This window comes from Ambystoma mexicanum, chromosome 1p (assembly GCF_040938575.1).
Source record: "Ambystoma mexicanum isolate Mex_15411 chromosome 1p, UKY_AmexF1_1, whole genome shotgun sequence".
NCBI lineage: Eukaryota > Metazoa > Chordata > Amphibia > Caudata > Ambystomatidae > Ambystoma > Ambystoma mexicanum.
The window spans coordinates 457,429,207-457,447,131 of record NC_090921.1 but is presented as its reverse complement, the minus strand read 5'-3'; the positions used below and the strand labels follow the sequence as shown (position 1 = coordinate 457,447,131).

At 47.5% G+C, this 17,925-nt stretch overlaps 1 protein-coding gene across 4 annotated transcripts in view; it reads left to right on the top strand.

The window, feature by feature from the left end:
• FKBP8 (FKBP prolyl isomerase 8) overlaps nucleotides 1-17,925 on the top strand; it is a 1,109,098-nt gene that overhangs the window by 519,895 nt on the left and 571,278 nt on the right. For all 4 annotated transcript variants that reach the window (XM_069649288.1, XM_069649286.1, XM_069649287.1 and 1 more), the window contains one exon: nucleotides 17,013-17,185. In XM_069649288.1, coding sequence (XP_069505389.1) covers nucleotides 17,013-17,185 — 173 coding nt within the window. The remainder of the gene's footprint in view (nucleotides 1-17,012; nucleotides 17,186-17,925) is intronic.

Sequence of the window (17,925 nt, the reverse complement as noted above, 5' to 3'; positions counted from 1 at the left end):
AATTACACTAGCACATTAGAAAAGGTAAGAAAGTCAAACACAGTTACTATTACTCATATGTACATCCCTAATCGTTTGTTGGACAATTCTAAGTTAACACCACTTATTTCCAACCAGAGGTGAGCGCTTAACGTTCGATGGTACTCCAACAAGTATTACCAAAAGGGAGGGAAAAGGCAGAAATAAAGAGAGCTGTAAGGTAAAACACTTTTCACATAAGGTTAGCAAAGACAGTCAATGGTGGAACAAGGGGACTTAGTTCGGGGCCCGCGTTGGAGGGAGCCAGGCGAAAATGTGCCCAAGATCACACAATGTCACAAGTCTTTGCAGGTGAGTAGAAAACGGTTTTACTACGGTTCTGAAAAGTTTAGTTAGGGTGTCCCAGACCTACCCAGGTTCGAGAGCCGAGGGCTAAATCTACCCCGTACAATCGGTGGCAAGGGAGGCCGGGCGGAACACAGTACCTTTTAAAAGTGGAAAGATTCCTCCAGCGGTGGTAGTCGTTCCTGGTAGTGGGTGCAAGTCGCGGCGTCGTCCCGAGGAAGAGGTGATCTCGACGGGGAGGAAGGCTGCAGGTCGTTGCACTACCAGGGATGAGGCCAGCCGTGAAGTTCTCCGGTCACAAAGGATTTTTACCCCTCTTTCGCGGTTGAGGTAAAAAGTGGTATCCCGGTTGCCGGGGGTGCTTGGCACAGGCAAGGCGGCCACGAGATACTTCGGGACGGCGAAAAGAAGGCAGCAACTGGTTGTCCCCACCAGTTAAGGGAAGAAGACTCTCCGGCGGGAGATCTCCTCTGTCGTCGGGAAAAGTGGTGAGACGATTCTGCAGGGCTTCACCGGTGGTGTCGTCTTGGCAGGTTGGCTCGGCTTCTCCCTCTTCGGCTTCTTAGGTCCTGTGGCGACTTCTGAAGAACCAGTCCCAAAAACCCTGCTTTTATGCAGCAAACCCCCATTCATACAGCCTAGCTGTCACTCAAACATGCTAAGTGGTGAGCGGGGTGGCTCACCACTTGGGCCAATCACACTAGAGTGCGAGCTGAGTTGGCAAGGCAACTCAGTCCAGGGTGCCTAAACCCCCTCCCACACCCCCTGTGGTACCCAGACAGAATGGCACCACTTTGGAGGGCTTCTGTGCAGAAGCCCGCCAAAAGTGGAACAAAGGCTCGACTCGGGTTCAGGGTTACTGAAGTGAACCTAGACGCCATTTTGGTGGCGAGTTCCGGCAAAAGATCCCAACCGGTGAATTTATATTAATTAAATGAACCGGCGGTATCTTTAACATTGCACCAAAAAGTGGTGCATCAAAAACAATGGGAAATCCCATTGGGAAATATTCCGGTGGAATATTTCCATGGTATCCACTGCCACCAGCCAGAACTAGGCGAGGGGGGGACGGGACAGTACCCCCTCGACAACATACCCAGGGGCAATCTAATTGCCCCTTCCAGTACTTCCACAGTAAGATGGTTTGTACTGGTTAAGTTCCTAAGTTAAGACTAGTAAAGTCAATGGCAACTTTACAGACCCAGGGAGACAGTAGTCAGTCCCAGGGTGTGGAGTCTATGATTGGGGGTCTCTAAGACACCCCTGTGCTACTGCACTGAGGGTGCTGTGTAACACACATTCAAAAACCAATGATGGCCTATGGGGAAAATTACCCCCTAGCCCATAAGCACATAGCAAGTCACAGAGAACACTCTCAAGTCATGTCCAAGAGTGAGGGTAAAAGAGTCTCACTCTTGGCAGGAGAAAAAAATAAACCCCACAAAATCCAGCAAAGCTGCTGGGGGACTCACTAGGTTAGGAAATTCAGCCTTAACAGAGAATTCTTCCTAACATCTATATATGTGTATTTAAATTAGTATGTATATGTGCATGAATGTGTGCTTGTATGTTGGTGTCAATGCTGTGTTTGGTTTTATGTATGCGTGCATGAAAGGAGTTGTGACTGGAGGATGAATGCATGGGTGAAAGTGTAGTATGTGAGTGTGTGCGCCACCTCCCACCCCTAAATTTAGCAGACCTGCGGGCCACTTAATTAAGGTATGGGGTCATGGCATCAGAGGTGCTCCCAGGCTAAATTTTTGGGGGCGACGGAGTGGGACTAACACTTCAAATGTTGGGAGGGACGCTAACTTCAGAGCCTGTGGGGGGCAGGGCAAACTTACTTGTGTGGGCACATCTAATATCTTTTCACATTGGAATGAGACTATTCTGATGAAGCTTCAGTGTTACAAGCAGCTAACTCTCGTGCTAATTTCTGAACCGTCAGACTTGAGCACTGCTGTGAGAATGAGATATTCATGTTAACACTTCCCTTCCAATCACTGCCCTGGCATGCAAGTGCGAACCCCACATCACAATTTCAGTTACCTAAAAATGTATGTTTATGAAGGCATGTGCTAACAGTGTTTTATGTTAGTAATTTATGGGCCTTTTAACAGGGAAGCCCAGGCCCTGTTTAATGTCTTGTTCCATCTAGCCACAGCTCTGTTGGTTAGCCCGGCAGGGGCTAGATGAGTTTTGAAAGCGGATAGTGCGTGGGGCCAATGTGGGGCCAATAAACCCATTGCGTTGTCGGTCTCCCTACTGAGGGATGGTGTCTGGGTCTTTCAGCTTTTGCAGTTGAAATGGGCACCTAAGCAGCTGCCCCATGTTGGCAGTCTTATGATACAGACACATACTGATAATCTGCAGTTTTTAACCACCTCACTGTATTATTTTGACTTAATTATTGATTTAAGCACTCCACAGGTGCCTTGGCCTATTTTTCCAATCTAAGGCCTGGGGTGCCCCACAAACATTGCAAAGAAATGGGCCCCCACCATCCCTGACACATCTTCAAGCAGCCCTGCTCCCACTTACCTCCCAAAACCCTGAACCCAGCTAGGAAGCTGATTAACAATTTGTCACGACCCTCGCCCAAAACCCCCTCTGGCAAACCCATTGGCCAGGTGGAGTCAGGACTCGGGCCTCTAGAGCCTGGCATCCTCTTGAAAAGCCCCCATGGGGCCAGTCCTGGCGCCTATGGCGCCAGGCTCATACAACATGAAAAAACAATGTGCTTGGGAACTACTTTATTGTATTGACAGCCAACATTGAGGCATCCACATAGCTTGGTTCCTAAGAACTAAGCTATGCGGTCTAGTGTTTTGGGTGTGGTAGCCTATGGACTACTTTTACTGGACTATTTTGTTGGGGCTATTTAAACCACACCCGAGCAAGACAACACGCTTCGTGTTACTTTGCAGCTTGCAACGTGACGCTCACCGTGTCAAGCTATTCGCTCGAACCGCGGAGAAACAGAACCTGCAAGGAGACAAAAGGAACATCATTAGCAGCAGCATCTTACCTGCAGTCTTCATCTTTAAACACTTGCACCTACTGAGAACAGCTTTCTCGAATCTGCACGCCCCCCAGACAGAACGACCTGAAAGAGGAAGATCGCAAAGAAAGCAGTAGAGACATTTACAAATTACGAACTGCTCAAAAGGCTTACCTGGCTGGTCGCCTCTCGGCTGGCACCACTCCGGACATTCCACTCGTGCTGAAGAACACTGCGACCTACAAGAAAGGAAAACACAGGTTAGCAAAGGCAAGACTTTGCAACGCTGCGCATAGCGCTTACTTACCGCATCATAGCGCTCTTAATGCGCCAACATTTACCAGCGGGCTAATTCGCCGCGCTGAAGCTCCACATACCTAAGGCAGAAAATAAAGACATTTTAAACAAAGAAAGGCATGCAGGATAGCAACAAAACTAAAGAACAGCAATAAGACCTACCTGAACAATATCAAACAGGCTGGCGTCGGTGAAATAACTGGACCGCACTCGCCCATGAAAGACAACACGCCCCTGCAAAAAAGGCAGGTCGGAGAGCACGCCTAATTCTACCACAAAGTGAGGAGAGGGCGCCAGAGGGACTGAAATCATACGGGAGAGGGGAGGATACTTACCCCAGTCGGTCAGTCTTGAACACAGTCGTCCTGTATTTTCAGGCAGAACCTTCCCGCAGACCACATCAGGGCAAAGCTGAGAAGCATACGAGCGAGTAACCCGGCTGGGTGGCGTCCCTGTGGATACCAGGTGAGCGTAACACAATTTCACCTTCCCTTTGGCCACTAGTCGTACCTTTCACCTCAATTCAGAGGCTCTTTACTTTCATAATGCTATGCTAATCTCTGGAGAGGTGGGCCTTCTAAAAGCTGAGACCAGAAATGAAGACTTTGGCTTTATCAAAGTTAGTCTGTTTATCTCATGGATAGGCATTTGTACTCTGCATGTTTTAATGCTGCTGTCACTCCATAACGAGAGCTACGGGCTGGTGGCACTTCAAGCAAGGCCTTCTGCCTGAAAGTGGGAGGGCTTCAGCCCTCCCTAGCCAGGGGCTAGCTCCGCCCAAATAGCCAGGTCGAGTCAACAAAACCCAACATTTCGGGAGAGTGCTAGAGTCCGATCAATGGTGTAGCACCCTACGTGTCTTTCACTGAAGTCCTGTTAATAACAAACTTTGGCCAAGCCAACAGTTTTGGCTTGTGCATAAGTATTGGGCATTTGCCAGGCACTGCTATTAGATGCTCAGGTACTCAAACCAGTTTGCACCTGCTACCATCAACGGCCAGTTAATACCAATACAGCAGTGCCTTTACCATGCCTACATGAAAGCCCAAACTGTTAGAATTGCCAATGCTTGTTTTGCTTAAAGCAAACATACTACTTGGCTAAATTGGCCCACATTGAATTTAGGCCAATTGAGCCAGTAATAACACTTATGGTGCACAGTCAGCCTGGACATACTTTCTGTGGCATGGCATGTTTACTGGCTTGGGGGCTTGCATGGTAATAATGGCATATATTGGTGCAGCCTGCATGGACCACATGGGAATAACCAGCATGAATATATCTTTATGCTAGCATATGTTGTGTGGGAGCAACCAGCATGAATATATCTTTATACTAGCATATGTTGTGGTGATGTGTGCAACAGCGGCATTAAATGTATTGGAAAATGTTCCTGTGCACGGTTGGTGACTTGCAACTATTGGGTTTTTCCCATGTGCTTCCATACAAAACCAATTGCAAACTGTATGGATTTCTACCCAATTTTACAAAGAAAGTGCTGTAAAATGCATAATTGTAACCCAATGTTTCAAACATTTTCTTGGGAGTGAGAAACCCTCAAATAACCCTTGTTTTGGTTTTGGCACCCTCGCTGTGCTCTGCCGATCCTGCATAAACATTTAAGCCTCTTCAGTTCGTAAATTCACCAGCCGCCACAGTACATCATCCATCTGTCACTGCGTATGATGTGTTTTAATGCGCACACAGGGGCAGGGTGCTCCTTAATGCTGGCGTCGGACTCCACATGCTGTCATTCCATCCTATATGTTTATGCCTATGATACAAAGGTTATTCTGGCATAAAACCTTTCTTCAGTAGAGAAATCTAACTTTGCTGTAGTTGATTTGCAGTTGTAGTAATAAACCATATTTGGGTTCCTCCACACAAACTCAAGGGAAGATTTCTCGAGTCACCCGTTTGCGAAGGTGCTGCCACTGGCCCAGTGCTTAACATCAAAAGGGGGCCTCACCACATCTTGTGACTCCCATGGCCAAGACTGGAACACGTTCCGAGGTTCACCTGTCGGGTGCTAAACGTTGGCCCAGTTCGCTTGAGGCTTTGGACACTGCGGTACGCCCGGAGGTGTCCTTTTCTGGAGCTTTCTGTAACAAGCCACGGCTTGAGGTCCCTCACGAGGGAGCTATACATACAGGGACATACAGGGACGAAACCTGAGGTTCCTCTTCGTGAGGCTAAAGTCTTTACCGACAAAACCGAGAGACCTGCTCCTAAGGTCTTGTCTGTAAGGGTCATTCCTCAGTTTTCCCATGCTCATCGCGGTGATACGGGTTCCTTCAAGGGGGCAAAGAGGGCAGTCATGCACCGTAACTACTGTTACTGGCTCTGCCAAGGTTCCTCCCTTGGAGTCTAATGTTGGGGCCACCTCCATGATGTAAAGTAAACATCTGAGACCCCCCAGTACCGGCTCGGCCAAGGATCCTTGTATCAAGGCTAAAATGTTACTTAAGTCCCCTGACCAGCCTGAGGGGATGATTGCCTCAGCTGTACATGTGACACAGTTCTCTTCAGGCATTGACAAAGTGGTGGCCCACCGCTCATGGTCCACGGCAGCCATTTTGGATTCTTCCCTTACACCTACCTTCTACCGGCGGGTGCTGGGAGTCTTAGTTTTCGGGCTGAGCAGCCTTTTTCACCTTGTGTGAAATGTAAAAATCAGTTCCGCCCTTCTTATGACTGGTGTGCTCAGATGCCACTGCCACATACCGTCTCGCTTCCTCCTACTTATGCTCCGCTGGTCTGTACGGATCCGATCGGTGGGGGGCCTTCCTGCCAACCATCCTCATTGTGTTTGTGGGGGTATGCCCCATATGAGAGGCCTACTCCACTGCCTAAACCTTCATCAGAGGATTTATTTTTCGGGACATTTCAGAGTCTCATGCATTCTTACCCTATGAAGGAGTACTTTAAGGGTCTTTTCAAAGAAATCTACCCTGAACCTCCGGCTCCACCTTTCACCCCGGTGGCTCCAGCGGCGCCTGTGGTGGTAACACCGCTTCCTGCCGGTCCGCCTCCAGCGCTTACTCCTCTGCCCGTTGTCTCCCATAGAGAAGACACTGGTAGAACGGGATAGTACTTTGAAACCTGCCACCTGTCCCGACTCGCTGGATGACCCTCAAGCAGATCAGGATAGCGATGAGCAGCCCCGCTCTGTCAGAGCATTCCATGACCGGGTTCTGGATATGATGGCCCTCCTTGACATTCCAGTACCTGAGACACCAGTTCCGCCAGAAGGGGTGCTTTCGGGAGAGTTCACCTTGTCACCACAGGAGCCGTAGTTGCCTATTCCTCCAGATGGACGTTTTGGCTGGGGCCCGCAAAGTCTGTGATAAGCCCCACACTAGGTTATATATCAATAAAAGAATCGTTGCCCGATACAGGCTTCACACCTCCGAGGAGATAGCCTTGGCGTCTTGCCGCTCGCTTCCCCGATGGTGGTAGCTGCGGCCACGCTTCTATCCAAGCCGACCTCTGCAACCTCTACTGCTGCAGCTCAGATTCTCTCCAAAAAGGACATCATTCTTGACTCCTTGGGGGGGGGGGGGGAATTTGCCAACTTAGCACTGCAACTTCGGCAAGCAAATACCGAGCTGATCCTGGCGGCAGCTAATATGAAGCTGTGGAAGGAGTTGGCCGATTTCCAGGAGTGCATCCCTACGGATAGGCTAGACAACTTCAAGTCTGGTTTGTCGGAAGCTAGGGTGTTGGCAGAGAACATCCTGGAGGCTGCGCCACACCATGTGGATACTTCAGCTCGAGGCCTGATGGTGGGAATTGACACCTCCAGCCAGGTGTGGCTCCATGCGACAGTTTTCGAAGGAGGCACAAGATAAAGTTTTGGACCTTCCCTTTGACGGAAAGGAGTTGTTTCATTCTTCTACAGATGACTAACTCACAAAGACCAAGGCGAGTACCCAAACCGCCAAATCCTTGTCAGTCCTGGCAAAGGTCCCAGCTAAGGCTCTGGCTTCAAAGGGTTTCAGGACCGCCGGGCACACAGACCTGACTCTTCCGGTTGGTGGCACCCGTCAAACAAGAACGTGGTTGGTTTTTCTCTCAGTTTTCAGCTGCCTCTTCAGGAGCAGGTAGTCTCCCTGCCGACAAGCTGTTTTTTTGTCGGTCACATGAGACTCCGGTGGGAGGGCGTATCCCGTCTCATTTGTAGGCTTGGCAGACCATCACCGACGATCGGTGGGTTTTTTTCCATCGCTCGGGCAGGCTTTTGCTTGCCCTTCCCCCTACCTCACCCTTCAATCCTTCGTCAAGGCGTGTACGCGAGCTTCAAGCCTTGTCCGTGGAACAGCCGTTCCTTACCTTCCTAAGGTAGTGACCGATTTTAATTTGAATCAATCTATATCATTACCTGTCTTTTCCCCGAACCCGGCCTCAGATGCTGAGTATTACGCAATCTTGATGTCAGACGACCTCTTAAGTTCTATCTGGATAGAACTGAACTCAGGAGCTCCTCCCAACTTGTTACGTTTCGGAGACCCGAAAGGAAAACCTGCTTCAAAAGCTACTATCTACCGATGGATTGCCTCCTGTATCTCAGGCCTATACCATTCAGGGCTTTCAACCTCCGAAGGGAATTCATGCCCATCTTGTACAGGGCAAAGCGGCTGCTGTTACCTTCCAAAAATATGTTCCCTGGGAGACCATTGCCAAGGCAGCTACGTGGGCCTCCCCATCAGCTTTTTGTAAGCATTACTGCTTGGACCTGAGCTCCAGGGCCAATGCTCAGTTCGGTCAGGCTGTTCTTAAAAACCTCTTTCGGCAATGAGTTTCCATCCACCCGTATTACCTGTGAGGAGTGCGTTGGAATCTCCCACAAGTATGGAGGAAAGGGGACTGTAAGTAGGAGTATAACAGAGTTACTCACCGACTATCTTACTCCTAGTCCATAGTCCCCTTTCCGCCATACGCCCGCCCACTCTAACAAGTATCCTCTATTATTGCTTAAATGGTCACAGACCGGGCGATAGAAAAGGACTGAAGGGCGATGCGCGGGGCAGGGCTCAGGTGGGCGGGGTTATGGCCGCGTGCGTTACCCTGCATAAAAAGAGAAGGACGAAAAATGTTTTCAATTTTTTATGCTTTTTGGGAAAAAAGTGCTCGGGTCCCGTCCCGAAGGACAGAATGTCCCACAAGTATGGAGGAAAAGGGATTATGGACTAGGAGCAAGATAGTCACTATGGTGAGTAACTTTGTTATTGCTTATTACTGATGAGCATATAAATAAAATAGTACTCTAAATAGTAGCAGCAATAAAAACCTTAACAGTGAAATATGTTAGAGAAAGATGTGGCAGTTTAAAAAAAAAAAAAAAGAGAGAAAACAGTGTTTATTGTAGGGAGAATGTGTGGTGGTGTGTGCAGACAAGTTTGGCCATACAGCTAGTTAAGCTGAAAGCAATATTCCTTCTACAGAATACTCATATGGGATCTATTTTGCAATGTTTGCAAACAGATGTCATGCTTAATTACCCAGCCGGAGTGCTGCATTTGCAGAAAGCAAGTTAATAGCCTTGGCATTAAAAAAAGAATAAAACGGATTGGCAGATGACGTTAAGCGTAGCCGTTTGGCAATCACTACCTGAGGCACTTCACCTGTTGCTTTCTCAGGCAACCTTTATTTAAGAAGCCAAATTATGTTTGAGTGGACATGGATAGTTGTGTCCTTTGGTAATGTACTGATCGTTTGTTTAACCTTTACTATAATGTCCTTTTTTTTTTCAAATTGATTTTTTTACGGCAAACACAAACGTATTAATACATAAAAGTATTCTTATGTACTCGTTGTTTTTGCGGCAAAACCGTGTGCACCATGCAGAAGGAACGTCCCATGAGTTTAGAAATATTGCCACTCATTTCTGTACACCAACACTAGTGCTGTTCTTTTATAGACAACTGCTGTAGTCACCATAACGGAGATGTTCAGACCTGCAACTGCATCGGTCCACTTGTAAACATGCTCTGAAGACGAGGCCTGCAAAACGCTGAAAAGTATGAGTTTGATCCCAAAAACAGATTAACCAGTATTAACAGGGTTGGATCCCATCTGCTGTTCAGTTTCTCTGTTGATCTGCTCCTCCTAGCGCTTTCTTGTCTCAAACAATCATCAGGGAGGCTGTACTTATATTCAGGTGTTACTAATTAGTTCTTTCAGTCTCTAAGGATTCTGGTAGCTGTAGTGTTAACATGTTACCAAATCAGTTGACCAGGAACCAACACCCCTCCTAAAGCACAAGTCTTTCCCAAATTTTGGGGAGGGGAGAAAACCATCAATAAAGCTCTCTAAAGTGGGCTCAGTAACCCTGGTGCTGCTGCCTATCGAGCCCGGGACTCCCGTAACATTGTAAGAAAAAAAAAGGGATGGCGAGGACGCGCCCTCCAGTTCCCAGTCAAAATGTACCTGATGTAAAAAGTAAGTTAGATCCCAAAAACAAATTAATAAGTATTAACAGGGTTGAATCCCAAAAATGTTACAAATACTCCTCTTAGCGCTTTCTTGTCTCAATCAATCATCAGGGAGGCTGTACTTATATTCAAGTGTTACGGTTGTAGACTGGCCTGTTCATTTTGCACAGAAAATGTGATGGACCAAAAACAAAAGTGCACTTAACGCGTGTCACAGCAGTAGAATAGCACCACCCCCGAACATAAAGGCCATCTACTGTGAGTTGCCATGATTTTTCTGGTGGTCCTGCTCCCGCAGTAGTTCCCCGTACCCACGTCCACCCCCTCCTCTCCACAGCGGGTGTGCGTGCGGGCCCAAGCGGTCGGTGTTGCATAAAATTCTGCAGCCCCATGGCAGAATGATAGAGCTGGTTTTCGGCAGTCTTCGGGACATAGCTACAAATTAGAAACGCCCCTTTTTGGGCGAGACTACCACATAGGCATGGCCCAAAGGTGGGAGAGGCTACAGGTAGGTGTGTCCCAGCCATGGTAATGAAGAATATCATATAATACCGGCACTAGTATGGGAGCCTCCATCAGTGGGCCATACTCCTGGCCACCTTCCAATGTGCACTAGAAGTCAATGTTTACTTGCATGCACCCTCTAGCCGGGTGCATGCACCGCACAGAGCTGCATTGAAACAGGGGTGAAGACAACACCATTAGGTGCTCCGTCCTTAGGCCACGGTGTAGGGAACTCGGGAGATTACGATGTTGTGTAGTCTCGCAAGATTTTGAGCGAAAGGGAGAGCTGCGAAAGGCGCAAAGTAAGCATTCCTGAAGGCGCCTGCCCAGAGACCCAAGACTGCCCCTGTGCTTGAGGGCAGCCCAGGACACTGTTGTCCAGCACCATAGACTTCCTTGCTTATGGACATTTAAGGAACTTTCTCGGTTAAATGCAAGCTATTACCTTGACAAATAAAGCTGACGACCACAGCTGGCTGATTTCTCATTTATTATACCACATATTTGGTGACAAGGATCAAGACTAGAACCTGTGCATCATCATGCAAGGTGCAACACCGCCCCACCGTTTCTTCAAATACCAGGTAGGCCTGCAATTCCATGGCCACAATGGCATCCCCTGTTCACGACTTCCCTGGAAGCACTAGGAGGTACAGGGTACACAGTGGCAAGGCGCAGAGCTCTTTTATTAAACGCGCTGGGTGTGGAAGGTCAAAGCGTGTTTGCAGGCCTTCCGCCTGAAGCAGGGGTGGATGAGAAAGACTGTGTTTACAACGAGGCCATCAGAAGAATTATGCGATTTGCCAGCAGAGAAAATATTGTGCTGCACAGGATACGTTTCTATAGTCGCAAACAAGAAGTGTTGGAAGCCGTAGATGACTACATTACCAAGCTGCGGGAACTAGCTTCACTGTGCAACTTTGGCAATAATGCAGAGGGATTGATCTGCAACATGTTACAGTCCAAACCAACAGCATAAAAGTGCAGGACAAATTTATTTTGGAGAAGGAACTCCATCAGAAAAAGGCCATTGAGATTGCGAGGGCTGTGGAGGAAACCGCAGGGCGATGGAAAGAGTATGCATGAAGCTCAGCAGGGGTCATGTATCCAAGTTTGCATAATGTATTGTCAAGTAACTAAGTATACTTCATGCAATTAAGAACGTTGTCTGTAACAGCGCCACGATGCCCTCGGGCTGCTGCATGCTTTATAAATGCTAATAAATAAAGGCAGTAGCCTTTAGGAACTGGAGGGAGAAACAAGCGACTGACGCAAGAGAAGGGGAGTAAGGGCGGAAGTAACCACTAAAGTGTCACAGATGCACCAGCACCAATCACTTAGCCAATGACAGGGAATGGCCAGCGAGAGACAAGAAATTCTCTGTGTGCAAGAAAATCAGACACTTTTCACTGGTATGCAGGAGGCGAAATAATAAAGTTGCGAACATAATAAGGAACCCAACATAGAATGGGCTACTCATCTGAAGAAGGGAGACCCACAAAGTTAATGGTTAACAGCTCACGAGCCATGAGGGGAAAACCCCCTCTGCGCAATCGGGGTAAACTGCATGGAGACGAGAGTCCTGGCCGATTCAGGCTCCGATCTGACCATACTGCCTCTACGCACCTACAAAGAAATTATAGGCGCTGAAACAGTTGAAGTCCTTAGGACTCGCCACAAACCCACCCTATTCGGAGGTTCGTCAATAGAACTACTAGGGTATATCAATGGAACAGTAAGTTCAAGGGAAGAGAGACCACCATGAGAGTATACTTCACACATGAAGGCCCAGCAGTCCTAGGGTAGGACGACCAAGCCAAGATGAAATTGGATACCAGCACGGAAGATCAAGTTTTAACAGTCAACACAGGAGGAGTGCCGTAGTGCACAAAGACTCTTCCAAACTGTTTTCAGAAGGGCCAGAGAAAATCAAGAACTTTGTATACAAAATAATGCTCAAAGCAAATGCAGTCCCTGTTAAGCATAAAGTATGGCCGGTGCCAGCAACCGCCAGGGACATACTTAGAACAAAGCTCAACAAAATGGTGAAGGAGGGCACCATTGAAGAGGTGGAAGCCTCAGCGTGGCTGAGCCCCATCATCCTTATCAAGGAGCAAAACTCACAAGACTTGAGTGTCTGCATAGACCTGCTCAGCCTCAACTTGGAAGTCATCTCAGACTGCTACCCCCTTCCCAGCATAAATTAACTCATCCTCATGATGAAGGAAGCCAGAGTATTTTCCCAGCTGGATATGGGGGATGCATATTATCAGATTCATCTTCACAAAGTGCCAAACCACTCACAGCATTCATCACCCCGTTTGGCGTGTACCAGTTCACAAAGATGACTTTCGGTTTGTCGTCGACAGCCTCAGCATTTCAGCGCATGATGGACTTACTACTGTGCGACATGGGAAATGTGTCCTAATTCCAAGACGATATAGTGGTGTGTCGCAGACAAACACACCCATGATGGCACTCAGAAAGGTCCTCGCCAAACTTCAGGATGCCGGAATCAAGTTGAGATATGAAAAGTGCGTCCTGAGGGCAAAGGAGGTTGAATATCGGGGGTGCAAGATTTCCTCCCGGGTTTAAGCACCAAACAAAACCTGGTGCAAGCCATTATCAAGGCTGCAGAGCCAACCAACAAGGAGCAAGTGGGGTTGTTTCTAGGACTTGCAGACTATTACGCCAAGTTAATCCCCAATTTCTGGGAAATCACAACGCCACTGAAAAGTCTACCAAAAGAAAGGCACAGAGTTCACTTCATTGGAGGCTCAGAAGCAGGCTGTAGAGAACATAAAGGGATGGATAGTGGAAGCACTGTGCCTACAGCTGTTCAATCCAGCGTGGAACAGTCATCATCACGGACGCCAATGCATGTGGTTTAGGTGCTGTACACACCCAGAAGAAAGATACTGAACACGTAGTGGCATTCGCCGCTAAAGCCCTGTCCGCCCCTGAGAAGAATTACTTCACAGTGGATAGAGATGTTAGCCTGCGCATGGGCTGTTGAGCACTTCAGGACTTGCTTATGGGGCACTAAGTTCAAACTGGTCACCAACCAAAAAGCCCCTCATTCATATGCTCAGTCCAGGGGGGACAAAGTCGTCAACACCCCGGTTGGCACGCATTGCGGCCAAGCTCCAGGAATACACATTTGAAATAGCCCACATAGCCAGTTGGAGAAATGTCCAGGCGGACTGCATGTCTAGGTTACCGGGAAACAAAGAGATGGCCACTACGTTTCTGCAAGATGAAAGCATAGTAGCTTCCATTCAAGACCTTGGGGGGGGAGGGGAGGTCATACCCGAATTTCTGGAGTTGAGTGAAGGACACTGAAATAAAAAGGATGCTAAAGAACTCACCATGGAGAGTAGGTCAGGAGCGGATGGCCAGAAGAAAGGGCCTTGCCGGAAGGCATGAGGCCATATTGGAAAGTGGCGGAAGAAATCTCGAAGGCGGAAGGATTTCTCATCGAGGGGGACCAAGTAATACTGCCAGTGGGAATGAGAACAGTCATTCTGTGCAGGGCCCACTCGGGGCATTTACGAAACACCATGACTCGGCGACTGGTAAGAGGCGTACTGGTGGCCTGCCATGGACCAGGAAATACGCTCCATGATTGAGAGATGCCACAAGTGTCTCAATAGTGACAAACACTAAAGACCAGACAAGCCCCGATGTATTCCCACAGAGATCCCAAAAGCGGTGTGGCACAAAGTGAGTTTGGACATCATAGGACCATTGGAGGCAATGGCTTTGGAGCATCGGTATGATATAGTGATGGTATATTACCTATCAAAATGGGTAGAAGCAGGGTTTGTCCCCAACATTACTACAGCCACCACCCTAGAAGTCGTTGCATCTATTTTTCAGAGGGAAGGCCTCCCCCAAAGACTTAGTCACAAACAATGGAGTACAGCTAGTTTCACTGGAATTTGAGTCATTCCTGCATGAACATAACATAAAGCAGAGGAATGCTGCACTGTATCACCCCCAGGCAAATGGCCTAGTGGAGAGGGCAAATGGGTTCATCAAAAGGGTCATCCAGTTGGCAACGGCTTCTGTTATGGAGCCCCCTCAAAACAGTCAAGGAGGCCGTTGTGGCCCACAGATTAACCCCCAACAGCATTACCCAAGCATCGCTGTTTCGAATGCTAAGGGTGAGGAGAGCAGCAACCACACTGGTACCACTGTGGTTGGTCAGAGTAAAAGATGACAAAGTAGACATGGCTGTTAGAAAACAGCAAAGCATGCATGAAGAGATGAGTGATTAGAGAAGAACGACCCAATGGTTGTGAAGTCAAAGAAGGCGACTTGATCAAAATATGCCTACTGTGTAAAGACCAAACAGTCTAAAAGTTCAATCAACCCATAAGTTATCCACAGAGGGACGAATCGCATTTGCACAGAGGATGGCTGCATGTGGAACGTTTGCCAATTTTTGAGAAGCATCGCACAATGGAAAGAACCCAAGAGGAAAGACCCCTTGTAGAAGACATGACAGAGATGCCACTAGAGAGCGAGAACTAGAAACACCTGCGTGAGAAAACGCAGAGAGAGAGACCGCAGGAGAGGTGTCCGAAACATCCCAAGAAGAGAGTCAAACACAGGATGCTGGGGGTAGGCAGGAAGATCACCCGAGAAGAGAGCACAGAAGAACGGTTATGTATGATGACTATGTATTGGAATAAACCTTGCTCGATTATAAAAGGGAGGTGTATAGGGACCTCGCAAGATTACGAGGTTGCGCAGTCTCACAAGATTTCGAGCGCGATCCAGGGAGTGCTGCGAAAGACGCGAAGGAAGCATTTCTGAAGGCGACGGACCAATCGAGCAGGTAGAGCACCCGGTGCTGCTCCTGACTAGAGACTCGTGACAGCCCCTGTGCATGAGGGCACCCCAGGACCCTGTTGTCCAGCATCATTTAGACTTCCTTGCTTATGGACATTCAAGGAACCTTGTTCTCAGTTAACTGCAAGTTATTACCTTGCCAAATAAAGTTGTAATAAATGAGATTCCTCATTTATTATACCACACACGGCCTCTTACTTACCACTTCGGAATGTCATAAGTGCTGCTGATGGGCTTCAAAGAAATCTTTGTTTTCAGGGCCCATCATTGCAAACATCATACAACATTGCAATCTGTGGTGCCCCTGCTGCTAATGGTTGTTTGAAGAGGTTACTATTCCCAAAAGCGTCATCCACTTCCTTCTCCTCCCAGGCCTGGCTGTGCCTAGGGGGCAGGCTGTGGCCCCGGCGTAGACGTGCCCAGCTCCCTGTAGCAGAGGATGGTTGAGTCCTGATAATGCCACTTCCCCTCTGTTCTATTACTGCTGCGGCATTAATCTGCGTAAAACATTTCCTCTGTTGTTCTGCAGCGAGCATCTATTGCTCTCGTTACTTCATTATCTCCCGAACGGTGTTAAAGATACAGACGATCACAGCATCAATTCTACGGGGAGCCTAGCAGATGAAATGCAGCTGGTTTACCGTAATATGTTACAAATGGGCGCAGTTCAGCAAGACTTTGGATGGCGGATCACCTTCAATTGATAGCCGGTGCGACTGCTATGCCTATGATAAAGCAGTTCAACGGCTGCAGCTTTGGCTAGAAAATTGATCACTCTGCATAAACTTTAAACCTAGTCCGACAGGAGTTTAAGTGACATAAAACATTGGTGCATTCAAATGAAAATAACTGGCATAGTTGAGTGCATTCATTTTGCTCCGACTTCAGCTCCCCGACAACAGCGGCAGGCCGGCAGACGTGAGCGAGAGGGTCAAGGCCCAGATGGTGCTTCGACCAACCATTTTATCACCACGAGCTGCAAGTTGCCACTGCTTCAAAACCCCCCTTTGTCCTTTTTATTTACAGTACCAATGTTTTAGCAATTACGTGGCTTATGCCACCAAAGCGCCAAAACCAAATAAGCAGATAAAATGATACATTTAGGATAGCTTTTTGGAAACCTCATATGTTTTAGTTAATACACACTTCCATGAAAATGGAGCAATGAAGGCTAAAAAAAAAATATGGTAGTGTAGATAGAAGTTGCAGCATAGAGGGATATCTACATGAAAATGTAGCTTATCCCACATCTACAAAACAATGGGACTGGGTATTTGCCAAAGGACAGAAGGGGTTGCATGGCTCTGGCCCACTGACTCAAGTGCTTGATGCGAGTATGTGTGTCAAAACTATTCGTGAAGATTGCAACCTGTTGTACAAATCCACTCTTCAAAGAAGGTGAACATTGTGATGATCTGATGAGAAAACTTGAACATGTTATGTTCACTTTAATACATTGACTGCACTTGCTCAGAATGTGTTGAAGCCAGTAAAGTCCAGGAGAGGTCAGATTCGTCTCCGTTCCTAAAGTAGGCCCTTTTGCTTTTTAGGTTGATAATCATTGTCTAATTATTTTACCACTGATCCATTTGCAGTTGATTTCACCCCAGAGGAGGAGGCAGAGTTGTTGGATGTGAAAGTGAAATGCCTGAATAACCTCGCGGCATCCCAGCTGAAACTGGATCATTTCGAGGCTGCCTTGAAATCGTGTAACTTGGTCTTGGAGCAGCAGCCGGACAATGTCAAAGCTCTGTTCAGGAAAGGAAAGGTATGTCCGAACATTTTGCGGGAGAAGAGTGGGCACGTTTCATGTTCTCTTTATTAACTTGTTAACTTGTTAAAAAAAGAAAAATGTAGTCCTTCGACAACAGTAGTGGCTTCGTTTGGAATTCAGATTACCACACGTACTCACAAAGTTAAACATGTATTTACATCTTGTAGAGCGGTTTACTGCATCGTGGTTAACAAAGCAGTTACCTTGGTTGTTAAAGAAGCAGTTATTTCAACATAGGTGCAAGTAGTGAATGCATTGGTGTTGTCCGTTGACTAAAACACACAACTTTCTTAAAAATAAGTCCTTACACATGAGGGGAAAAATAGCCTTTTCTGATTATGAATTTTGCGCTAAATTAAAAGGTCCACTAACTGCGAGGTTATGTGCACAATCCTTTTTGCTGACAGTAGGGAGATAGGGTACTTTTTCCATCACTAATTGGTGCCGTGGCCCCTGCTACCACTCTTTCGATTTCACTTTGCTTATAGTGCTTGTATGTTAACTTGACGGGCGAAGAGGTTGCACCACCCCATTACCTAGCCTTTACGTGAAATCCTGCTGTCACAACCTGCAAATGGGATATTAAATAAAACTACGAACTGCAGTGCCTCTGCTCTAGTTTAATGTAGTGCTGCTGTAAAATGACAACAGGAACGGATTTTCTTAAAAATCAGAAACCACTACAGCAATAAACTCCTTATTTACAAAGGATATATGTGCATTTTTACATGGTT